The following is a 26802-nucleotide window of genomic DNA, read 5'->3' as shown; positions in this document are numbered from 1 at the left end:
AGCATTCAGACAGCGTTGCAGTATGGGATGAGTACGAAGGTATACAGCATAAGACAACCAATCACTATTGCAGCAGGGTGACGGGGTTACTGAGCAGTCACAGAACTGTGAAGCTCCACCCGGCACCAACGTCTCAACGGTGATCATTTGCAGAGCATTAAATTGTCATTCAAATTATTGCCAACAGCTATAATGGCCCAATCTAACTGGTAACAAGGGCACACACCTCGAATCTGTTCCCCTTGTGTTATTAGCCCTCCATAGCATGGTCGTGAGTAATGGCGGGTGACTGATCACCATCATCCTCACCAAATTACACACAAAACCACACAGGTCCATAATTGAACAGCCCCAAAAACACAGCCATAGCCTGGATAAGTGGACCAAGTGAGGTGTGTCTAAATGACTCACACGGAACACGAGCGAGCTGGGTGAGTGGATGAACCAAATGAAGGATGTGTGCATTTAACACCACAGTTCGTAGCAGCTCCTGCAAATAAACACATTAAAGGCACATTACAATAGAACCACCGTGAGACGAGGTGAGAGATGGATAATGCATGCAGAACGCAGGAGCTCGGAGGGCTTGAAAAAAGAATCGAGGAAGGGGGCTGGCGAGATAGATGATCATGAGAAAAGCAAAGGAGTGAAAATGAAAGCAATAGGGAGGGTGTTATTAAGAATTTCCTCCTCCGTAGGAAGCACATTTTATAAGTAAAATTTCAAGAGAGGAATTGCTGAGAGGCAAGCGGGAGGAAAGAGACATGGGCAAAAATGGAGAAGCAAAAAAATATATAAAATAAGAGTTGTACACGGAATGACTGACAGACAGAGGTGAGCAGTAGAGTGACAAGATGAGAATCCAAACATCTAAAGACAAAACACATTTGCACAGTGCTGAAGGGCGAGCAAATGACATTACGTTGTTTGCGTAGCATGTGATCTATTTGCGTGGGTTTAAAAATAAGGATAATGGAGTGAGCAAAATGTGAAGAGAGGAGAACATGGCTATGAGGATGATTGAAAAGTCCGAACTGGGAGCTGAATGAGGGGAATGAGCTGGGGAGGTACAGCGGAGGGAATAATCAAAAGTAATGGAAAGAAATATATTAAACGGCACAGAAAAACACTGAGAGGGAGAAAAATGGAAAAGGCTGACAGAAGAACCGTTGTGTCTGTGTAGTTGGCTAATCATTATTTCTGTTGCACGTTTTACGTTGTGGGAGGATGGAGAACACGAACTATTAAATTACAGCATCTCTATTTTTTACCAGAGACTCATGAGACTGCGTACACTTTCGTTTGTTTGTTTGTATATATTTGGCAGATTCCCATTACAGGATAATACACAGGGAAATCTAACATAAATAGAGGAACGCATGTAGCTACTGTGGGTGTTATTAATCTTGTGATGCTGTATTGCCACGCCTTGATAAAAAAAATGTTCTGTTAAGGGTGTTAGGTGCGTCAAGGGAGGAGCATGATGGAGAACTAGTACACAGGCCCCCTGCTGAATAATGGTTCAATGCCATTGATCGGGCTGTTAGTCAGACTGGAAAGGCTAATATACTGCTGCCCACTGACACACACACATAGCACACCATGAGTTTTGACTCAGCTGTAGTGTTAGAAAGTGGAACTGGTTCCACATTTAAATGCCTGGTTAAACTATGACAGGTAGAAAATTTGATAATTTGACTTTGGCGACACTTCACTTCGGCTCAAGCTGCAAAACGAGGGTTATATAACACCATATATATATATATATATAGGGAATACAGTCTAGTTAAAGCAAACCACAATTTTAAAGCCTCACCAGCAAGACAAAGATGCTGTGTTCAGATGAAACAAAGATTTTTTTTTAGTGCTGCAGCTGATGACTGGAACAGGGTGACGAACTATGTTCACACATTAAGTTGTGTCTAAATGCAATACAACAGTCTCCAACTGTAAATTAGATGTCATTTAAAGGACCCGTGTGTAAGATTAAGTGACATCTAGTGGTGAGGTTGCAGATTGCAGCCGACTGTATGCCCCTGCCTTGCCGCTGTCCGTCCAAATGTGTTGGAAAACCCGTGGTGGCTGGAACCTGTTTGGTAGGTCCGTTCTGCACTACTGTAGAAACACTGCAGTGCAGAATGGTTAGCTTTGTAAAAAAAATGACCCATTCCATCATTAGGGCTCATTCTAAGAATGAAAAACACTGATCTATAGGTACAAGTGATTATACACTATTGAAAACATATCTAACTATGTGTCCTGACGAGGTAGTATATATTGGAAAGTCAAGTTTTGCATTGCAAATACTGAATCACTAGAAAAGTGAGAAGAAACAGCGTGGATAAGAAACATTTGTGCCCATTTTGCTACAGCTCAGACATGGCTGTGGGAGATTCAACCAAGGTAACCCCAACGAGCCGGTTGTTTATGACTGAACTGGGTTTGACAGTGACAGTGGACGTCACTGTAATTTAAAACAGAAGAACTTGAACATGACTTGGACCTGAGTTACCAAACTCAGACTGATTTCAGCTATAGTGGATGAGAGATGTGAGTCTGAATCTTACAAATATCAATCTTTACTTTGTTTTGCTGGTATAATTACCACCATAACTGGTGGATGCTGTAGCCATTAAGCAATCTAGACACCAGCATGAAGATTAAGACTGGACTGACAGTGACTCCCCGCCAATGTTGCAAAAATATCTCAACCAAAACATCAGATACAGACGAGAAGATGCCAACAAACAGATAAAGCCCTTTATGAGCGATTTAGTCAGCCTCTATATATGAACTGATCGACAGCAATTACGATGTCAGCAATTATTGTAAAACCTAAAGAGGAAATCATCTGTATAATTACATGTTTAAGTCTAATGTATTGCACAATTAAACAGTATGTACAAAAATAATCCAAAAGTGCTTTTGAATTTGTGAGTGCAAGACTTTTAGATTGGGTAATGTAATTCATTGTGTTAATTAAGGCGGAGGCCAGACCGTTTCATAATAAGCGGTGGTTTCACATGCTAAGTGTGCAGCAATTTTAAAAGGTTAGTTTGTTTTCCTTCAAACAGTGTGGCTTCTTTATGACTGGTCAGGTTTCTCTGGAGATAAGGATTTCCCTGGTTTGCCACTTCCTGACAGATTTGATTGACACCATCTTTGTCTCCAGTTTAATTTATTGCTCCGTTCTTTCTGTCTTCCAGTTGCCCCGTTCCCAGTGGAGGATAATGGAACGGCTGTGGTTCTCTTTGCTGTTGCTGGCAGCAGCATGCAGGGGACAGCCGTGTCCGAAACGCTGCATGTGCCAGAGCCTCTCTCCGTCGCTCGCTATCCTCTGCTCAAAGACGGGCTTGCTGTTTGTTCCCGCTGCCATTGATCGACGCACTGTGGAGCTACGACTTCAAGAGAACTTCATCACAGGTAACAGCCTGTCTTGATACTCTGGTTAATTTAGTGTACCACTGTAACTCAAATAACACAACGGCACACCCATATTTTACAATACCCTATATTTGGACTGTTAACCAACTCAGTGGCTGTTTGATAGATGTCAGTATTTTTACCTCATCTCAGAATGCCTGGTTATAACTGAACAGTTTGTTAACAGTGAACACAAATGTTGTTGGGGTGTTTTAATGTTGTTTTTCCCATGAGTCTGGCTATTTCTTTCTAGATTTAATACTTCTTTTGTTTCATGGTCCAGCCGGGCAAATCTCATTCACGATTCATCTCCTTATATCAAAGAATTCTCTTTGATACTACGCAACGTACTTATTTTTAAGAAGGGATGCTTTATCCTTTTATTTTAATCTGGATTCCCATTAGCTCTCTTTTCCATAGTTCACCCAAACAAAAGACGAACAAAAGACTGAAATTAATTTCCAGTATGGCATGAGACTGTGCAAAACTTGTATTTCTCATATTGGGGGATATAAGATCCACTATGATGTTGATGTTCTAATTTAGAAATTAACAAAAGCATAATTTATTACAAGGTCCATTGCCTGAATGCTGGAGGGTATTAGGCATGCATGTTCAATTATACAACAGTCGCATCCAGAAGTAATTCTAAGCGCTGCATTTAGTGATAAAAGGTAGATAAAACCAATGTTTGTGCGTACAAATAGTACTGAAAACAGTATTGGGAGATACTTTATACAGTATACCATACAATTTAGAGGAGAGGATTGCCTTGGGGCTATAAAGGATGAGCCTGATTGAAAAAAGCAGAAGCACGTCTCATACGTATTCTTCTGTTTTCAAGGGCCAGGCTATTTAGTTCTTTGTATACATAAAACAAACCTTCTAGTTCAGTTCTGTAAAATAGAGGCAGCCAGTGAAGCCGTTTAAGCTGTTGCTATAGCTGCATCTAATCTGGGCAGCTGTATTTTGAGCCTTAGCTTGAAATCCACCCAAAAAGATTTTATAGCAATTTAGTGCTGGTGAACTTTCTGAATCTACACCAAAAAATAAACCTATTTCTAGGTTTTGTTTGGCTGAAAATGGTAAAAGGCAAATGGTATACTAACTTGTGATAGAGCCAAGTGGATATTAAAGAAAGTATGTGCAAATTAGTCAAATAGTTGCTGTATAAGCGTGATCAAAGTAGTCAACTATAGGGGTTTTGCATCCTCAAGTAAAAGCAGACATTAGGTCTACAGTTCCCTATAATACTTCCTTTCCACTGTATCTCAGTAAAAAAAAAAAAATAAATAAATCTTACAAAAAGCTACAGAACATTATAAACATGAGTCATCCACCTTTGTAAAAACACCTCATTCCCTGGTCGAGATAACATAACACCTTCTTGCCGCTCAAGGTCTTTTATTCTATTTATATCTTGATATTTGAGATTCAGATGATTGAGTCTTTTCGTGTGTCTATTCCGCTCTCTACCAGCTGTCCGAAGAAAGGACTTTGCCAACATGACCAGCTTGTTACATCTGACCCTGTCCAGAAACACCATCAGTCAGATCCTTCCTTCAGCTTTCAGTGACCTGCGGCGACTCAGAGCACTCCACCTAGACTCCAACAGATTAACTATGATCAGGGTAAGATGAATGGGTGGAATGATGATGGGATTTATGGATTTACGGTTACAAACGATGCGCAGAGAAGTTGACACACTAGGTATACCTGTCTTTAGCACTATGTACTCATGGTTTTTCACCTTTTTTAACAACCAGGATGAACATTTCAAAGGCCTGACCAACCTTCGTCATTTGATCCTGGCAAACAACCAGCTGCACTCCATATCTCCCCATGCCTTTGATGACTTTCTGTCTACACTAGAGGATCTAGACCTCAGTTACAACAACCTTGCCCAGGTGCCCTGGGACACGATCGGGCGGCTAACCAATGTCAATACCCTGAACATGGACCATAACCTCATAGAAAATGTTCCCCAGGGGGTTTTCACCAACCTGCACAAACTGGCCAGGTAAGAAAATGAGCAGATGATGTGCACAGAGATAGATAACTGAAAGAAAAATGGTTCCCTTTAATATGTCCTTCCCTTTTACCCATCTCTCCACCTTCTACACACTGTCCTTTAACAGGTTAGACATGACGTCCAACAAGCTCAAGAAAATTCCCCCGGACCCGTTGTTCCTGAGAATCCCAGTTTACGCCAAGTCCAAAGGGTCCCCCCTCTCCTCTCTAGTGTTGAGTTTTGGTGGTAACCCTCTCCACTGTAACTGTGAACTTCTATGGTTGAGGAGACTAACCAGAGAAGATGACCTAGAGACCTGTGCCTCTCCCTCTGACCTCAGTGCCAAGTACTTCTGGACAATACCTGAAGAGGTGACATTTTTGTGATTATGGAAAATAATCTAATTTGAATAATAAAAATACGATATCACAGAAAACAATCTAGATGTGGAAGTGTGACCTTATCTTTTTTTGCCCTTTAGGAATTTATTTGTGACCCACCAGTTCTGACCCGCAAGTCACCTCATACTGTGGCTATGGAGGGCCAACCGGCCAGTTTAAAATGCAAAGCAAATGGTGACCCAGAGCCTGAAGTCCACTGGATCAGCCCTGAAGGGCGCCTTATATCTAACAGCTCCAGGTATTAATATTAATTAAGACAACGGTCTAATCTGATCTGCAGTGTACTCTGTTTCTACCAAGGAGGGAGTGTGACTTGTCCACTGAAAGCACCTCTCTACATGCAGTGATGTCAGGATCCTGGCAACCTAGTTGGCAGGTGCAGGAGAATCATAAAGTCAGAGAGACAGTGCAGATCATTTCTGTGTTGGCTGTGGTAGCAGGGTGTAGGCACTTGACTTGTGTGGGCCAACTCTGACAGAGGATTACAAGAATCTCCTCACCCGGAACACCCTTTCACACATTTTCATGTGGTAACCTAGTTGGCACACTGGTCAGGTAATATTTTTTTAGCTGCAGTTTTTCATATACAACATCCATTCATTGATATTATCTCTTTAGCTATTTAATTCTCTTCAAAGGACCATTTTGATAAATTAACATTATCCCTCAGCCTGGCAGTCAGTGTAGTGATTCTGAATGGAGTCCGAGCGGATGCTGGTGGAAGTTGGCAGCATTTGGAGCCCAAGGCAGCATAGTACACATGCAAGTAAATGGATTATTAAGGAACACTGATTAGCAATTGGCTCCAGTGTGGGTGACAGAGAAGGAGGGCTTTTGTGATTCATAAGTGGAAGTGAATGTGTCTTGCCCCTTTTCTCTTAAAATGAATAGGGAGCAAATTTTGGCCTGGGGCATTTTAATAAGACATTGATACTTTGCCAATCCAAGTTACAGTCTCCACTGATAAGAAGCGTTGTGGTATCTTATCTTGAGTGACTAAGAGCCAGGAAATGTGACTTGGAAGTAACAAAATAATAAAATTAAGGATTTCAGGGAAAGGTGTTAAAAATATTAAAAAAAAGATTGTACTGCCTTATTATTTTTTATAAACCCCCAAATATGTTTTTTTTTTTTCTTTTCAGGACTTTAGTTTTCCCTAATGGAAGCCTTGAGATCAACGTAACATCACTGAAGGATTCAGGAAACTTCACCTGCATTGCCTCCAATGCAGCAGGTGAATCTACAGGAAGGGTGGAGTTAGTTGTGTCTCCGATGCCCCATCTGGCAAACAGCACAAGCCGCAGCCGAGATCCTTCCTCCGAACCTGCCCCCTCTGACATCCTGACCTCCTCTAAGGTTGCGATGCCTAACAACGAGACGCGAGCGGCGGACAAGAGGGTCTCACTGGTGGAATTGACAGGAAACTCTGCCCTCATTAGATGGAGCAGTCAAACCCCTACGACCGGAGTCAGGATGTTCCAAGTCCAGTACAACAGTTCCGGGGATGACACGCTGGTTTACAGGTATGCCTGCCTGCCTGCGCTGGCAATTTATACTCTGCCCATCTGTGTTCTCTGACAATCATAAATCTTTTAAAGCATATTTGTAAAAGGCATCCCGGTGCCTGTATGTATTTGTAAGTGTGAGTGCAGCTGTGTGTAAGTTATTCAGAAGACATCAACCGCTGCTGTGAGGATGAGAGCAGATGATAGACGATACGAGTGGAGATTAGCGCCATCCAGTCGTAAAAGGCTAATCAACTGAAATCATAAAGACATCTGTAGTGGAACGAAGCCATTGTAGGGTTAGTTTAATACGGGGGAATCGGGACTAAATGTGAGGAATCCTTGCCTCGAAATTTGCTTCATTGCTGTGCTGATATTTTTGTAGAGTGCTTTCATTGCTAGTATTTACATTTTAGGTTTATCAATCAGATACTTTGCTGTGTTTTGAGAGGTTTGACTTGACTTGAATGTAGTGAGAGGAACATGTAGTGCTTTACAGATTTCTGACATTTCTGTCCTGAGCCCATATAAAATGGGATTGAACTAGGGCTGGGTATTGCTACCGATTTCCTGAATGGATTAGATTCCAGTTGAATATTACTTCATTTTTTGATATCTCCATTTCAAAACAATTTTACTTGGCTGTGAAAGAGATTTTGTGGCATCTCCTCAATATTTTACCTCCAGTTTCACATCTTGTTTATGGCTTTGCTTTTCTGCAGCTCTCTTCTGTCATCAAACTCTTTAAATTCAATAGGCTTTTAGACCTCACTGCGCTCTCAGCTTCTGTCATGTTTTGGATTGTGGTGCAAAATTTAAAACCTGAGGACACAGGAAATGGCATGTATTTTGAAAATTTTATTTGAGGATTTTAAGAATCAATTTTAGATCTTTCAAACGAAGATTTATTTTTTAAAATCCAGCCCTACAATGAATACCCAGATATTTCTAATGTTATCATTAAAACAAGCGTCATCCAAATTTGGGGATTTAAATAAGTCCTTTTATAGTGAATCGTGTAAATAAATGAGCTAGACTAACAGGTGGTTTATACTTCTGCATCAGTTTGACGGTGTAGCCAGGCGTGCACCTCCCCAGAAACGTTGCAGCGACGCAGACCACAAGAGCTGTGATTGGTCCGCTTGGTAGTAGCGTGTTTCTGCTTTAGTATTTAGGGCGGTTGTGGCTCAGTAGGTGTAGCGGGTTGTCCATGGGTTGTTGATCCCTGAACGTGCCCCACGTCGAAGTGTCCTTGAGCAAGACACTGAAGCCCCAGATGCTCCCATTGTATGGCACTGGTGTGTGAATGCATGTGTGCTTGTGTGAGTGAATGGGTAGAAGTGCCTGTGACTGTAAAGTGCTTTGACTACCAATAGGTAGAAAGGCACTTCATGAAGACAAGGCCATTTACCATTTATTTCCGGCTGCTTCTCCATCTTCGCAACTTTTCAAATTGATTGTTTTGGATCAATACAGATGGAACACATTGAGGAAAGGTTAACTGAGTTCAGAGACGTTCGCCATTGTTGTAAGTGAAGCAGGAAGTAGAAACAAATATTAACCTGACTCACCGCGCTGACTAGTGTTTGGGTGGTGTTGTTCCAGACTGACGAGCGCACAAGTATAAATGTCCCGGCGTTGGTTACGTACGTAGGTTGCGGCGTCTAGTCCCGCAGAGGTATAAACGGCACTTAAGGTGATGGTAGACCTCTATGTTCCTGTGTATGTGGTGTAAATGAATACATCGTGATAATGTTCATTTCCATAGTAAAGACTATTACAGTCATCCGGCTGGAGGAGAGTCATTGCACAGGTCTATATAGTAACAGTGTTACCAAGCATTTGACAGCGTAGTCATGTAGCAGTTCTCACTTGGAACAAGTTCAGCACCCCTGCTGCTTGTGAGACAGAAGAGGTGTTGGTTAGGCTTGTATGAAAAGATTGTACAGGGGAAGTGCTAATACATTTCGCTCAGTGTGATTATCGCCTTGTTCTGGTAGTGTATGTACCTGGAAAGGTTCTTTTATGTTGAATATACATTATTTTTACTTTATGGAAACAGGAGACAAATTGGAATTTGTAAATATGGAGTAAATTTATTTATACATCGAAACACTGATAATAAATGATTTCACTCATGAGGACCCCCTGAACAACTAGTAGATGATAGACAGCTATCACTATTGATTTTACTCCATATTTTATCACATTTTAGTTAACAATTCACATTCATTATGTGAGTGTAAGTTGAGGGAGACTTCTCTCTGCAGTCCTTTTCATGGACTCTACTGTTACTTCTTACCCTCTTACCCTCGTGGTCTATAGCTAAAGTGAGTCTCGCTGGAGTTGTATGAGAAAAAGCATGGCCAGCTACCATGAAGCAACTGCAGTTAACTCCTCTTCTAAATCTCTGTGCTCTTGGGGAGTCTTCCACGTCCTCTCTGTGCCAAAATCCAAAGCACAGGGCGACATCATTGCCTAAATCTCCCTCCGAAAGCCTGGGAAAGCCCTGTTTGTTTTTTAACTCTGAGGATTTCTCATATGTTGTGTGTTGTCATGGCAACAGGTTGGGAAAATCTCCCAGATCCTGTTATGAGTGACAGGTGGCTTTAATACTATCACACACTGTGGACTAAAAATGGACAAATGCATCGCTCTGTCTTCTGTGATTACCGACGTAAATCAAAAAATGTCTTCACTGTTTGACAAAAGTGCCTGCTAACCAATTTGGCTTTTTTTAGGGCAGAAAATGTCTCTCAGGGGAAATAATTCTTGAAGGAGGAATGTCTGATGGAATCAAAATCCATTCATGTTGACAGGAGGAACAGACTGTTCCTCTTTAATTTTTGAAAAGTCAACACAAGAATTCAGGGTCTGCACAGAAATGTGATTGTGATGTCTTAGCCAGAGAGGATACTTATTTATTCATTTATTCAGACAAGCAGCTTCTTACTATTCTGTATTTTCCTGCATAGCAAGGGCCCACCGGCTAATAACTGTCAGTGCTAAATGCTGTTCCCGGCCCGGCAGCTACTAAATACACCTTTTACAGCTCAGGTGTCTTGTATTGAGCATTGTGTTATCAAGCAGATTGTCTAGAGGTTGACAATACTCAATTAAATGTACTTACTAAATCTTAAAATGGCTATTACTTAAGGTAATTTAAATTCAATGTGAGGTCTTTATTGGCCTAGCACTTGTACAACACAGATGGAGCCATATAATTCAAAATCATAATATATTTATGTATTTTTTTTTTCCCATCAAACATTTAAGTCCAAGGTAATATTCTGAAATTTCCACCCTAGAACAACTAGCACAAATTCAGTCAATAACAGCTCCAAAATTGCAAGGCTGTAATGATCTACCTTGAGCTCCAAGGATAAGAGCTTTGGCGTACAATGACTACCCATGTCCTTGTCAAAAACAGCCTTAAAACAATGTCTCCAAAAAAACCAATATCACTGAACCCGTTATGAAAATCCTCACCGGCGACTGTGACAAATTTGACGGAATAGAAATGAAAGGCATCAGTGCTACGACGCCTTTATCACCAAAGTACTCTGCAGCCTTGTCACTGATGTGCTACGCTTAACAACCTGGATATTTTTCAATATAAACTATTACATTTCATTTTCCTCTAGAGCCGGAAAAAAAAAAATGTGGAAGCTCCAAAAACCAAAGATTCTCAAACGGCCGCTTGAGTCGATCCCCGGTCTTAAAGGCTTCAATTAATGCTTAAATCGAGTGTGGGGCTTCTTTGAGTGACAGGTGGGTACAGGCATAACTCACCTGCCTCAGCTCCACTTAAACTACTACTCTGATCACATAAGCTGCTGTAACTTCTCATAGCCTGGCACCAACCAAAGCAAAGATGGGTATTAATCACCTTAGTAAGATGAAGGTTGACACTACATGTAGCACAGTTTTACAGTCAAGTATGGATAGACAGATGAACATTTGCTCTGTTTCTGAAATGGAGAAGGTATAATTACCTGTATATATTATTCTTGGGCTTCACTGCTATATATATTATTTACAGTTTTAAAAACTTCCTTATTTAGGCTGTATCAAACACAGCTTTGTTGTTATTGCGCTTTTGTTTACTGTATTAATAGTGAAACAACAGTCCCATTGTGAGACCAAACTGGTTAACGCAGCAAGATTACAAGCTCAACAAAATGATCCCCCCGTCACTTGCATCCATCACACGTCGCTCTTTTTACCATATGTATGAGCTGCATTGTGTTGCCGCTAATAGCTGCAGCTATAAATACCTACTGCCACTCCGACTGTGAAGCAGCCTGAGGAAATATTAAAAATGATCCCCAAATCCATCTGCTAACCAAAACAGTCATTTCAGTTTTTGCAAGACAGTGATGTAATAACAAAAAAACTGACTCAGTGAGCTGTTAGATGAAGAGCTGCAGGCTGCATGCATCTAATGGTAAAGAATTATGATTAACTTCCTATTCACAGTGGAGCATAAAAGCAGACTGGCTGCAATTGTTTTTGACTCTCTATTAAAACAGTGCGTTTGAACTGTCAAAAAAATACACTATTTATTTCTGACAATGTAGCTGCTCATAGACCTTTTATAGCAGTGTTAAACCACACTTACTGGTACCACACTAACAGAAACACAACAGGATCAACAGGAACATTAAGCTTGAAAGACAAGATTAAATACAAGTATTTAAAGATCTTAACAGAACACGGCTATGCCAATGCAAATAAAAGGAGAGCAGGTATAAGAATTGCCATTGTGAGACAAAAAAAACAAAACACGTGTACTCATGAGCTCCACAATAGACGTTTTAACAATCTCTCAGATATGAGTTTATTTATTATGAATGTTTACCAGTTAAAGACAGCCTGAAATATGTCCATTGCATAAGTATCATTAGTTGTAATCTTACGCCATCACATCAGATCATGGCTGAATCATGAGTAAACAAGTAGTCACATGGCATCGTGAGATTATCATCCATTAGAAGGCATCAGCACTGCACCAGCTCAGTTTCTGAGAAAAGAGTGCGGGGGGCGGCAGCCCAGAGTGTGTGCATACGTGTACAGTTCCTTTCTTCTGTGTTTCTTTGGTCAATATCCATTAGGAAGGGTGAGGCAAAATGCCATGAAGAGAGTGGAGGTGAGGGAGGAGAATTGAGGAGAGGGTACAAAGTGCTGAGGACCACAGAAGACAGGAAATAGGGGAAAGAGAAAACAGCTTCGGTGCTGCAAGCCGAGGGCATTTGAGCCCAACACATTTATTTAGCCATCTATTTCTGCTCTATTTCTCATCCAAGCGCACACTGCATCATTAAAACTGATTCATGTTGTTGAAGCTCATCAATACCACAGATTAGAACTAATAGATAAAGCAGTCAAAGTGTGTTCTCTCTCCGCGATGAGGAACTGCAGATTGCTTTGTGACACAAGCACAGATGAAACCTTTCTGTACTAATTCAACGACCGGCATGGGACAGATCTGACAGATTTGTCTGTCAAGTTGGTCTATTCTAATTACGATTTTAACTTGTGATTTTGAAGAACTACAATTCTTGATTAAATTAGTCCAGTCAGAGCATCAAGATCACAGCTTCTTGTAAGCTATACGCCACCTTTGGTGTCCTTTTTATTTTACTTTTATTGATCAGGCAGCTCAAATTAGAAGAAGTGCCGCTTTAGAAAGACTACCGATCGTCTGGAGATTTTCAGACGAGCTCAGAAGATAAAGAGGGCTCTCTGAGGCAGCCTCAGAAACCCCTATATACGGTCAACGCCATTATCCGAGAATGTGTTAGTGCACGAGCAGCTGTGTGTATCTACATGGAAAACATTGATGTTAGTTAACACCGTGTCTAAGACATGCTCTTCAAAAACCTATAACTGATATCATGAAGGCCTTTGAGGTGGGAATGGATGAATTAATGAGTTTGGCCTGAGTGCCGTGCACTTTTATGACCCATGCAATTACTGCTTTACATCACCTTTATATCTTTATATGATACACATCTATCCCACAAGAAAACATCATCTGGCAGGCTGATTACTAATTATTTTAAGTAACCATCATCTTGTTCATGTGTTAGACGAGGCCATATTATGGAAATTTACAGGATCAAGGTCTATTAGAGTAGATTAACATGCTTTAATGTTCAAATATGATATTAGCACCACCTCATTTCATCCCATCTGAAGTAGTTTAGGACCACCTTTCCATAGAGGAAGGTGTTCTCTTAATGGTCCGCTGGCCCACTAGCTATATTAGATGCAGATGTAGGTGTGGAAGTAAAGGCTGAACTGTGGACAGATTATTCATTATGCAAACCTTTAATATGCACAAAAAACGTGCGTATACACCGATCAGGCATAACATTAAGACCACCTTCCTAACATTGCGTAGGTCTCCCTTGTGTCTCCAAAACAGTTGTGACTCATCAGGGAATGGACGTGGGCCTTCTGAGGGTGTCCTGTGGTGTCCAGCAACAGAGGTGTTGAGATGGCCTCCAGATTCACTAGATCCTAAACTGATCAAGTATCTGTGGCATGCACTGAAACAAGACGGATCCACAGAGGCCCATAGGACCCAAAGGCCCCCACTAACAACACTCTGTTGCTAGACACCACAGGACACCCTCAGAAAGCCCATGTCCATTCTCTGATGAGTCACAACTGTTTTGGAGGCACAAGAGAGACCTATACACTTTTAGGAAGGTGGTCATAATGTTATGCCTGATCCGTGTGTAATTTAAAGTGAGAGCACAGAAACACACAGTCTCTCTTCTGTTCCTTGAACTACAAACAAAATCTTTGTTTTACGCTGTAATTGTGTAGAAAGTAACACCTCTGTACCACTGTGTACTGACTGGGTTGCTACAGGTGCAATTTCTTATGAACACATTTCTTTGATCAGTGACATACAGTACATGTACCATTATACTTATTTGCTATGTAAGAATTAATTCACTATACAGGTAATTTGCAGGGTACACATCTAATCAACACTGTCAATGTTCTGTGTTTTCTACAATTACCTTCCACTCCAATGCCACACGTTGTCTCCTATACATAAATGAAGCATTTCCTACACTAATGAAATAAAGGGATACGATGGAGACAGCAATTATGTTTCCTTACACAATGCCCCTCAAGAATGCTGCAGAAATGCAGAAACAGTGACGTACACGACAGACAATTGACACCATAATCTCCCTCAATCCCCCTCCACGTCTATTTACTGTAGTTTGACATACAGGGCATTTTTATGGTCTCGGCTGAAGTCAACCATCAGACAGCGGAACTGATAAAGCCTCGTGGATAAGCAGTAAAGCCTCTCGGATGAGCAGTGGAACACAGCACTTGATAGATTAATTTTGACTCAACATTTTACTACTTGGATGAACTGGATAAATCTACACCGACGGGTTTCTTCTCAACTTTATATCTTCAGTTTTATCTGTTTTCCCCTGATGCCACATTTTCTGCCACGATTATCTACTTCTCTCTTACCTTATAGTTCTCCTGGTGATCTTTCAGCGTATTTTCCTCTTCTGAGAGAATTTTTAAAGATGCGCCATTGTTATTTAGTGAATCTCATAATGTCATAATGGATAGGTTTGTTTTTTTTCTTCAGGAGAGTCAGGGGCTGTGCTTTTTACTCTAACTGTGATGGCAGCCTGGATTTATGATTATTTTTCTTTCTTTGTAATTCCTCATAAAGTTACACCTCGTTCTGGTGACTGCGTCAGAGAGAGGTGTCTAAGTGGGAGCCAACAACGGTAACACCTCTGCTGAGGGAAAGATAAAATTGGTTCCTTCTGATAATGTGGGAATTATTTTAAACTCACAAAACCAAACAATTCTTCATACAGTGCTTGCTTTAGTTCTTTGTGTATGTTTGTAAATATTAGCTTTCAGTAAAAGAAGAGACTGCCTAAAGAAGTAGACATCACCCTAGTGACATCACCCATTGGTTTGTGGACTATCATTTCGAAGCCTTGAGTTTGGAGTTTTGGCTGCTGCCATCTTGTTTTTTTTGAAGCAAGAATAGCCAAGGTGAAATCCACAAGCTAAAGTGATTCAGTCTCAAAAAGTTGTTCCACATATCTCAAGTGGACCTTTCTCCGTCCTCCATGCACGTTGGACTATACATTGGACCATACTATTTCTGACTTCACTACTGGAAGCCACAAAAGATCATATGAGGAAGAGAGGGTGGAACTACGAAGGACCAAAGGTTGGATCTCACCAAGAACCTAAGAACACCGTGTGCATTGATGCGGTGCAAAAACTTTATGCTGTACTGAAGAAGACTGGAATGTAGTGATTGAGACCATAGCAAATGCTTAATTTAGTCATAAATCAGGTGCAAATTAGGTTACTTTTCTAACAGTCGTCTGTTTTTGTAGCCTTGAGGCATCTGCCCTTCATGGCCATGAAACAGAGTACAGATTTACTGCATTTCCACAATGGCCTCACTTTACACTGCGCTGAAAACCAAATCTGAATACAGCATACAACTTCTTATACAGTATGTGCTGTACTTAGCACATGTGCAGTTGTCCAAAGTCTGCAGAGTTAATGTCCAGATGCAGACCTGATGCAACACAATGATAGCAATACATTGCAGTGGTAATACACTGCAATATCTCTCAGCTGGAGCACAGTGCAGATCTCAAAAGGTAGATTTGTTGATCAGTAACAAGAAAGAATGTAAATATGTATTATCAAAGACAGTTTCTTTGCATGAAAACGGAGAACACAATCCCTCCCCTCGATGTTATAGTTGGATTTTACAGAATAAATGATTAGCAACATGTAGAATTGCTTTTTCACACAAACCTTTTGTAATGTCAGCCTCCAGATGTTGGTGCATTCACAATATATGAACTTCTGTCACAAATGTAAAGCACACATTTTACAGAAACACTTCAAATTCTATCTGAAAAGGAACACGTTTGATTACTTTTTAAAGTCACGTCACTTGTTCTGTCTGGCTCAGAGATGAGTGACTACATTATTGAACACACAGTACATGGGATTCCTTTTTTTTTTTTTTTGTTTTTTTTTTTTTTGAGTATGTGCTTGTGTGTTTGTGTCTCTCTGTGTGTGTCCTGGTTGAGCTGAGGCATTTTATTCGCCTCACATCTCCCGTAGAAGGCAAGGGCAGACAGAAGTCAATGGGAATCTCTTTTCACCTCAGAACATACAGTAAACCGTATACACCCATAAAAGCGCATGCAGACTGCCAATGCAAAGGGTGCCTGTGACCCAACGTTCCCTCTGTCTCGCCACATTTATTGGACTGACAGGTAAAATGTGCTTGGTTCAGCAGACTGGGGATATAGTGACTGGAAACATGCATCAATAGGAGTTAGATCACTAGGAGTGGATAGTTGCTCGCTTGCCTGTTTCTCAATTTAGTCTGCCACTTATTTAACCCATTAGGCACCCTCTAAAAAGACATTTTAACCAACCTAAGCAATATTTGAAAACAATCCCCTTAACATATGAACATATGCTGCTTCCTCTTACTGTGTTATGGTCATAGATGCATTATGTCGCAAATGTACATGTGTGCTCTGTACCTTGTTACATTCGTCTTGCAACTCAGGTTTCTCATTGTTGGAGAGACTTCAGAGGGGTGTAAAGGCATCAAGAAGGTTTAAGTGCAGAGAAAGGTTAGTGGTAAATGTCTATAGTTAACAATGGCGTAAGAGAATGTGCAACAGAATGTGTCGGTGGATGTCCAACAGAGATAGAAGTGCAATTGTGTGTGTTTAAAGGGTGTTGGAAGGGCAGCAGAAGTGGAGCAGGTGGAGGGAGCATCTGGAACAAAGCCGGGTGGGCTGAGGTATTCCTGCATGTAGGCAGCTGCATGTCAGGAGGGACGTTATAAAGAAACAGCCAGAAAGGAAGGGAATGTGTGTGTGTATGTAACTGAGTAGGTGGCTTGAGTAAAGCTTACATACATTTTTGACATTTGTGGTACAGAAAGCACAAACAAGCTTGTGTGATTTGTATTTAGCCATTTTTAGCAGGTCTTCTATGCATTAGTAGGGGAGAGAGTTGCTGATTATCATAGGTCAGGCATGTTAGTAAAATTCAACAATTTTCTCAAGCTTTAAGCATAGACTGTATATAAATATGGACAACACATTCCCACTTCCCTGCATTGACCAAACTGACGCTATTTTCCCGGGGATCCGGGCGGTGCCATCTTGCGAGTTTGGAGTCAGAGCCCGAGAGTGGAGTAATAACTGAAAAAATTCAACTGCAATCACTTGGCAAACACAACGTGTAAAAAGGAAAGAGACAGGTATTTATTCTATGCTTGAGATTCTTTATTGTTACAGAAAACAATAAGTTCCTTTAGATTTTTTCTTTGTACTGTGTCCCTCTATACTGTTTACCAGTTCACTTCTTTGTATGCGTCCTTCACACATTGAACCTATAAAGACTGAATAGATTGTAATACAACAGCGCTGAAGAAAGATTTCATAGCCTGATCTTACATTGTGATTGCTTTATTACTTTTAGGCAATTATACAGAGAACAATCTGCTACTGATTTCTAAGAGTAGGAAGGTTGCTGCCTTATGTACTGCTTATTACCTGCATATTTGTGTTATAAAATAGATCGATGGGAACATTATTTTTTTTCAATTTCTGTATTTATTTTTGATCAGAGCTGACAAATCTGAACTCCGGTGATTGTGAGGAGGCGGATTTCTACAAAACTCTCTAACTGGAAAATCAAAATCAGAAAGCTCTGCTGACAAGGAGATGAAAAATAAAATCACGTAAATTGCCAGTGGTAAATTGCGTGATATGGATAATGAGTTCGTCTTGACGAGCTCCATTTCACACTAAATTGTAGTTTAATGAATGAGCCCTGGCCACATGCACGTGACCTTGGAATAGGGAAGTGATATGTTATACGGCTCATGAAAGCAGAGGGGCAGGTAAAGCTTTGTGTTTTGCTTCATTGTGTGGCAGCCTCTCGCTTTAATAACACCAATTCCAGACACAATGACGTTTTTTTTTAAAGGAATTCAGTTTAAACTGAAAATCACTGCTTTTTAGAGGCTGATGTGATTGCTGCTTATACACCCATGCATACATTCAGACGGAGCTTACATGTTCAAGGCCATTCTTGATACTGGAATTGTTGGACTAAAGCAGAGAAATAGTACTTATTTTGTTTTCAGGTAAGACATTTATATGTATCTAGTTCTCCTGTTACTGTATTTACCACTATTTCACAACTACTATTGTCATTGCTAGCAAGTATTGCAGCAGCAGCCAATTCAGGTACATATTCATGCTCACCAAAATTACACACGCCAAATCATAACACACATATTCACGCATGCACATGTGCAGTTCTTCACATCCTCTGGCATTCACTTTGCTGCAGGTCATTGTCATTTAATTGAATGATTCACTGGATACATGCTAATGGGCTTAAGGCCCCGATGACAAATGACTGGCTGCACACACACACACACACACACACACTCTTGCATTGCTGGTACCGGCTGCATTGGTGCCAATTAAAAGCAGAACTAATGAGTCAGATCAGAGAGGTTAAGTTCAAAGACACTGAAGACACGGTCTGTTTACTCAGCTCTTTTTTTTTTTCGTTCACTTTGTTCTGTGTTAGGGACTTCTAAAGTTACTACTCTTCCCTTCTCATTTTGCATTTGGTTTCTTTTGTAATCTTTTCCTTCAGTCTGTACTGCTTTACTTCCAATTCTCTCATGTTGCAGTTTTTTGCTGCCTCGTTCTCCTCGTCCACTCTTCACTTTGCATTCTACTGCTTCACTTTCTCAAGTAGTTTTGCCTTTCTGTGCTTCTTTGCCTCTGCCTTATCCGTCTTGCCCCAACCCTCCTCCCTCCTTTTTACTGGCCCGGCCTTATCCTCTCTAATTTCCCCTCCATCTATCTTCTTTGCACTGCTCTCCTCTTTCCCTCTCCTCTCCTGGATATTTGCACCGCTCAGCAGAACACTTCTGGCTGTCCAACCCATAATCCTCTTGTTTGGCGTCCCGTTGCCGATTTCATTGCCATCCCAAATCAATGCTTAATTATCCCAGGACACGCCCACCTCCCGTTCCTCTTTTTCCCACATCATCTGTCTACAACCTCCTTCCCTCTCCAGCCCCCACCTAGCCTTCAGATCTTCAGGGATGGAGTGAACAGTAATTAAAAAGACATATGACACAGAGTGACCAAGGGAATGTGTGTGCCTGTAGTGAAATGAAGGACAAGAAGGACCAAGGGCAAAGACAAAGAGGAGATGGGTTAGAGGGGGAGAGTGGGGCAAGTGGGGGAGGAGCCGGGAGAAAGAGAAACTGGAAGGGATGAGAGGAGAGGAGAAGAGGGGATTTGGATGGTAAGTAGGGATAAGAGATGAGAGCTAGCGGATGGATTGCATCCCACAACACTCAATGGAATATGAGTAAACAAACTCTTTATTAATGATTAGGTTTCCATCGCACAAAAGCTTAACATTCAAGCATGGTTTATGTTTTAATCTCCCTCATGGTGCTGAACTCAGACTTCTGTATGAGACCGAGGGTGTGAGAGTTCTACGACATCTTGACAAACAATATCAGTGTTTGCTTCATTAATTTAATCATCAGCAGTCCACCATCATTCTATCAATCCAAGGAACATTTCCATTTTTATATCCTCTTTAAGCCCATTGGCAGCTGGCTAATACATTTTAAATCATTTTTTGCAGGTGAGAGTGTAGCTTCTTGTTTGTTTATCTGACTCTAAACAGCTCTTTTGGGGCCAGTAGAAACATTATCCAGTCAGCAGAGCATTGCAGCCGAGAAGATTTGCACATAGCCATGTAAATTTAGCCAATCAGGATCCTCCTGTCTAATGCAAATGCAATTATTTTTTTATCGTGGGAAGTGGAATCAATCACCTCTTGTTGTTTTTTTAACAGTGATAAGACTCAGGGTGTCAGGATATTATATTAAGACAGCAGGATAGCATTGAAGGTAAAACATACATGCAAGCTGCAGGAAGTCTTGCAAATGTGTGCGATCTGTGATCTATGATCAGAAACGTTTAATGCAAATGGTAATATTGTTAATTCCAATTCCTCCTTTTCTTACTGGGGATCCGTGATGGGAATAGCAATACTGGAACAGGAATGAATGGATGAAAATAAATGAATGGAAATATTTATAGAATTAATGGATGGGAAACACAGCTGTGGAGTAAAAATATACCACTTCACGTGTCAAGCTCCCTACCACAGACTAGAATCAATAATGTACAAGAAGAGTCAAACCCATTCCAATCAGTGAAACCTAACCCAATATATAGAGTGTATTGCAGTCCAATTCAGTTCAGCAGTAAGCCCTGATGAGATTAAAAGCATTAGGCTCTTTTGCCCTTGTCCTATTTGCAACTGACTTAGAGAACTGACTTGTGCATGTGAAATCTACATATACGAGGATGGAATATGCAGTAAGTTTCATTATTATTTAGTTACTTTTTTCTCTCTTGTGGTGTTTTGTTGGATTACTCCCCAATCCCGGTTTAAGTCTGTTATCCTGTTATCTTTCATCCACTGGGATGGGGGTTGTGTTTAGGACTGAAGGCGAGATAAAGAGAATTAGTGACAAATCCATCTAGTGTCATCAAAAACATATTAAAAAAGCGAGTAGGGAGATGCTGCTGCTGCGTGCTACTGTCATCTGTATTTATTCACGCGACAAAATGGGGCTCAAGATTGAAGTTTAACAAAACAGAACATAAAACATCAAATGAAATATAAACAGAAAATTTGTCAAATGCCACAAAACTGGCACTTAACATTTATTGGATTGGAAAAACACAACAGTTTCCTGAAAGTCTCCAGGAATTACTATCCTATAGTTTTGACTATTATTCCCTTAAATAACTAAAAAGAATCTGTTAAAAGAAAACAGACGGTGCAAAGGAATGAAAACCTTTTAACCTTGTTTGCCAAGTCTAAGTGCCCCAATATAGTATGAATAAATTCTGAAATAAAAGTCACTACTTTCTCCTATCTCTGTATTAAAATTCCACTTTATTCTATTTTCTTCAAGTCTGTGCATTTTTAGTCGCCACCTCATTATCAGTGTAATTATTCCATCCTTGAACAATGCCTCCCTGTCACTCCCCTGTCTAAAAAACATTAGAAGTCGGTGAATAAAAATGGTTAGAGTGCATTAACTTGATTTGAGTAGAAAGAACCGTACTATAAAGGAGAGTGCATGCGTTCTTGTGTTTCACACAGAACAAGGACATGACATATGAATCCTTAATGAGGAACACGTCTGTTTGCAGGTCATGTGAAACATGATTACAGCAGAAGTATTGATGTTATGCTCCGTGAATAGGGCCATTCTTTTCCTGTTACTATAGACTTGAAACAAAACACTCCCTTTTTTCCACTCCTTGCCTGTCATTCTCTTCCTTGATTGCTTTCTTACTCACACCGCTGTCGTCTTGTTACCGCCTCACGTGTCGACTTTGATTTCGCTCTGTATCTTCTAGATTCCCCCTATAAATAAACACGCACGGGCCTCCACACATACATATGGAGCCGTCCAGTATCATCTTGTATTGGGTCATACTTTTCAATTTACATGCTCACTGTTACATTGATCTGCAGTATTGGCTGTTAGCAGCTATTGTCGGTGTTGAGAATCCCCACGTTCCCTCTTTCTGTCTGTTCCGCTCTCTCGTTCAGTCTCCATCCATCCCAGTCGATCGCTATTTTAATCCATTTGACCCCGTTAAAGTTCCATTGTCGAGTGGCTGAACCCTGTGGAGGTTAATCTGCATTACATATGTATACTGAAGAGTCTGATTTGAATAATTGCAGTGTACTGTTTTACCTCACAGCATTAGAAGCACAATAGAATTAACTACAGACATTAAATAGTCTGACACGAGACACAGAGAGCTTATTTGCAATTCACTCAGTTTATTTAAGACTTAATTATATTGGTTTATTTGGCCTGACTGATTACCATATATTTTGAAGAGTAAATCAATGAATTTTAAGTATGTCTGACCCTGATGTTTTCATGTTGAATTGACAAAGCACCTCTAACAACTACGAAACGAGCAAAGGCGGAAGGCAGGTGATGTAGAGTCACAAAGTCGGTTTAGGGAGGATGTTGGGGTGGACACGTGGGTCAGCAAAACACACACTGGAATTTAACACAGCGGTCAGATGTTTGTTTTCTATCACAACCATGCTATTACACCTAAATCCAAGGAAACCATCACATCACAAAATAACTGGTTCTGTATTTTTTAGTGGTGACTTTTGACTATTATATATATATATATATATATATATATCAGTGGCATAGATCATGCGCTTGTATCTTTCCTTGTAAACGGTATGGAGACCAATAACAAATGTATGTACTTTAGTGAGAAAAAAAAAAAGCCTTATAGGTTTCTTTTATTTTGTCTTATATGATCACATTTATCAGTGTGAGTGTGTTCAGATATGCTTGTATATTCCAAGCAACCTACTAATGAGTAGGAACAGAAGAATCTGATGGCAGCGCTCCAGAGATGCAGGTGCATGAAGTAACTCATAAGTGAATACTCCATGTTAATTTGCTGTGTGTGTGTTTAAGTAAGAGGTAAACTGTGCTTTGCATTCAAATGTAGGATCTTCTTTTTAATAGACAGGGGCTGTAATCAATTAAAGCATTTTATGTTAAAGTCTTTGCAATACTTGAATCTAAATATAGTTAGGTATGGTCGATTCGCCGCGTGGTTAATAACAGCGAACTCATTATTTTTAGCTGCCCCTCAGTAAAGATATACCTTGATATGAATATTTTATCAGCATCTCTTTAATTATTACTGTACATTACAGAGCATTAATCTGTTATTTATCACATCTGCCTAAGCCACGAGTATGTGGAGATTAACGTTGTCACAGGCGGTGAATTGTTTCCGCCATCAGGAGCCTGTAGACTGAATTAATACATTGAAGCGATGGGTAGTGTTGCCGTGGAGATTCTGCCCCGTGACCTCAATCCAAAGCTACACATTGTGGTTAGTAACCTGTGCCCAGCTTTTCCATTTCAGAGAATATTAGCTCGTATGTCAGTGTGCTGAAGTGTAATTAAAGCAACAGCGCTGAGTAATTTTGTTATGGTGCTTCATGTTTAATTATCGGCGCTTTCCAATCACGAAATTTGCCCTTTCTCGGATATCCCACTGTTATGAAGTGAAACACGGCCTCGTTAACATGTGAACTGTGCTGTCATAATTCTGAGATTTATTCTGCACTTCACAGATATCAGTTCAATATTCAGATTAATATTCTTCTCATAAAAACCAACTGTGCAAACCACACTTTCCCAAATATCTTCTACAACTCAGTGAAGCATTCCAAATACTTTTATTTGACATTTTCCCTCCCTGTAATGCTGATAATGAACAATATTTATAATCTTGCTGGTACTGTCGAGTCTCCCGCCTGACACTTGATGTAATTCTGGGGCTCTATTCCCATGAACGGCCTATCTCTATGGTCCAAATGACATCCGGCAGACAAATATAGCTTTCAGTGTAGTTTTTCTTTGATCGTCGTTTTCATAAATATTTTTTAAGCACTCCGCTGTTGCTCGTATCCGGAGTGACTTACAATAACTTCAAAGAGGTGCATACATTCATTTTCATTTTGCTTCTATTCATTAATTTTCATATTATTGAGATGCAAGGCAAAAAGAGGAGAAATAGGGCAGAGGAAAGAGCGAGAAGCACGGAGGGAAGTGTGGGAAGTGAAATGCAAGAATCATGGGAGGGGTAACAGGTTAGGGCTGAAAACAGATGAAAGAGAAGAGGAAAGGAGGTGGGTAGAAAAAGGAAAGAAAAGAAGGAGAGTGACTGGAGAGAAACAAAAAAAAGAGTGTGGAAGGGCAAGGAGCAAGATGAAAAGCGGGGAGACTGACAAGACTGGGATACAAAAGGTGGAAGGGGACTGAAAGATTAAAGGAAGATGAAATAAAGGTAGGAGGGTGGAAGGAGGGATGCCTCATTAGGAGAGAGGACCCCAGCTCAGCTCCACACAGAGGACATGCTGTCAGGGGTCTCGCTGAACAGACTTTAAGACACAACTGAGTCACCATGCTCTTGAAAACACAGGATCGCCATATCTTATTCATGCAGACAGAGATGGGAAGGTGAAACAAACTCATATATGCACTCAGATGCTTATCGGATAAGAATACAAAGCGCTGCACACAGACACGCACATCAAGAGTTATACTTGACTTTAGAAGACCTGGACAGAGTCCTGCCAGTGAGGAGTAATTAAAAGTGAAACAATGACAGGTTGCTGAGCTTTCACCTGTCCCAGCGCTAGGGTTTAAGTGCAGCTCAGTCAGCTCCCACAAGGACATACAGCTTTACGCGGGATTGGTGGCGTTGAAATAAACAACGCATATGGTGTTTCCTCCTGCTGAATGATAAACGAATGAAGACCAAATCTGAATGCGAGACCGCACTTCTGGGTGACCAGCGTTATCACAGAACTGGCTTCCTGAGTTTGGAAAGATGCCCAGACGATAGGGCTGTCTGCAGCTCTAACAACTCCTCTGTGCTCTGTGCCTGAAGATATGGTGGGTTTGATTTGTGTTCCTTTGGAGAAGAGTGCAGCACTATGAAACGTTTTTTTGGGGAGGAGAGGGAATCAGAAAAAATAAAGTCGTGATCAGAGTTTTTGTTTTTAAGTAGAGCTTTTTTATTTCCAAACTACCCAGTCTAACTCAAGCATATTGAGGATAACTTGGTATTAACTGATTAGTTTATGCATTCGCCAGTGGAGTGTGTGTGTAGTGTTGCCAGATAACCATTAGGTATGGCTGCTACTTTAAAGTGGGAGAAAGGTTTTTCTTTTTCACACTTTTTTATATCCCCCACTTAAAAGTGAAATATCCTAATCTCAACTGGAAACACTGACTTTAGTTTTTATAAAGATATTTTTATCACCAAAGCTATGACTCGTTTTGATCTACCAACATTATATTGTCAAAAATCTAAATTATATATATATCTATCAGGCATAACATAATGACCACCTTCCTAATATTGTGTAGGTCTCCCTTGTGCCTCCAAAACAGTTGTGACTCATCAGAGAATGGACATGGGTCTTTGAAGGTTTGTCCTGTGGTGTCTAGCAATAGAATGTTGTGAGTGGGGGCCTTTGGATCCTGTGGGTTGAGGGGAGGGGCCTCTGTGGATCAGGCTTGTTCCAGTGCATCCCACAGACACTTGATCAGTTTGGGATCTTGGGAACTTGGAGGCCAGGTCAACACCTTGTGCTCTTTTTCATGTCAGGCTGCATCCAGTGTCATTGCTATGTGGTGGGGGTGCCTGGTCTGGTCTAGGTGGCTGGTACATGCCTTAGTGACATCCACACAAACGCCAGGTCTAAACATTTCCCAGCAGAACATTGCATGTTCACAAGATTGTCAATGTTGTGTACTACACCTGACTACTCGTAATGTTATGCCTGATCAGTGTAAACTGTATAAAGACATGCATTCCTGACCAATTATAATCATCAGCTCTACTTTGTATTTAGGCCTCAGAGTTACAGAAGTGATATTGCAACCCAAATGATGCTGAGTGGCAGGAAAAAATCTAAATGGTAAAGGGAAAAAGCAGTGCTTGCCCTGCTCTCTTTGACAGCAACGTGGTACCCTAGAGCGCGGCTCCTAAACCTAGCTGCTTGGCTTTAGTTGTTCTGTTGCGAGATGGTCACACTGTGTCTACGAATTTGTGTAACTGTGCGGGAGATATTTAGATCTGCGTGTATCCATATAGTGGGAGTGACTGGGGCACCTAAACGCAGCCTCTAAATAACACATTATCTGCTGCGAAACTTGTTAATTTCACCATTATTTTGTTATCGTACGCTAGTGTTATTCCCCGTTGAGTCCGGAGTTACCTGTTATCATCATCCGGGGTCTGTAGATTGACCTACAGACCCCGGTCTTCTGACCTGGATGATGTCATCTCTGAGCGTCACGCGCACCTGCGATGGTCGGCTTGTTTACCTGTAATTTGCTACTGCTAGTTTTTTGCAACATGGCTGAATATTTTTCCAATTCTGAGGTTGTGGACGAACCACAGACATCAACCTGTAGATTGACCTACAGACCCCGGATGATGATAACAGGTAACTCCGGACTCAACGGGGAATAGCACTAGGGTATGATAACAAAATATTGGTGAAATGAACGAGTTTCGCAGCAGATAATGCGTTATTTAGAGGCAGCGTTTCAGTGCCCCAGTCACTCCAACTATATGGATATATGCAGATCTAAATATCTCCATTACAGAAAAAGTTATATGGGTGCGTAAACGATCATATTTTATGCCAGAAATAAGGTCCAGGTTGTAAAAAACAGTAGCCCCCCTTTAACTTT

General features: G+C 40.8%; 1 protein-coding gene across 1 annotated transcript in view; it reads left to right on the top strand.

The window, feature by feature from the left end:
* Window positions 1-3150: 3150 nt before the first annotated feature.
* LOC311498713 (leucine-rich repeat and fibronectin type III domain-containing protein 1-like protein) overlaps window positions 3151-26802 on the top strand; it is a 49861-nt gene continuing 26209 nt past the window's right edge. Inside the window, exons 1-6 of the mRNA XM_084559419.1 lie at window positions 3151-3423; window positions 4903-5054; window positions 5190-5443; window positions 5562-5805; window positions 5916-6073; window positions 6978-7358. Of these exons, the coding sequence (XP_084415545.1) occupies window positions 3231-3423; window positions 4903-5054; window positions 5190-5443; window positions 5562-5805; window positions 5916-6073; window positions 6978-7358 (1382 nt within the window). The 5' untranslated portion in view covers window positions 3151-3230. The remainder of the gene's footprint in view (window positions 3424-4902; window positions 5055-5189; window positions 5444-5561; window positions 5806-5915; window positions 6074-6977; window positions 7359-26802) is intronic.

This window comes from Chelon labrosus (genome assembly GCF_963514085.1).
Source record: "Chelon labrosus genome assembly, chromosome: 13".
Classification (NCBI taxonomy): Eukaryota; Metazoa; Chordata; class Actinopteri; order Mugiliformes; family Mugilidae; genus Chelon; species Chelon labrosus.
This window is presented reverse-complemented; position numbering and strand designations above follow the sequence as displayed.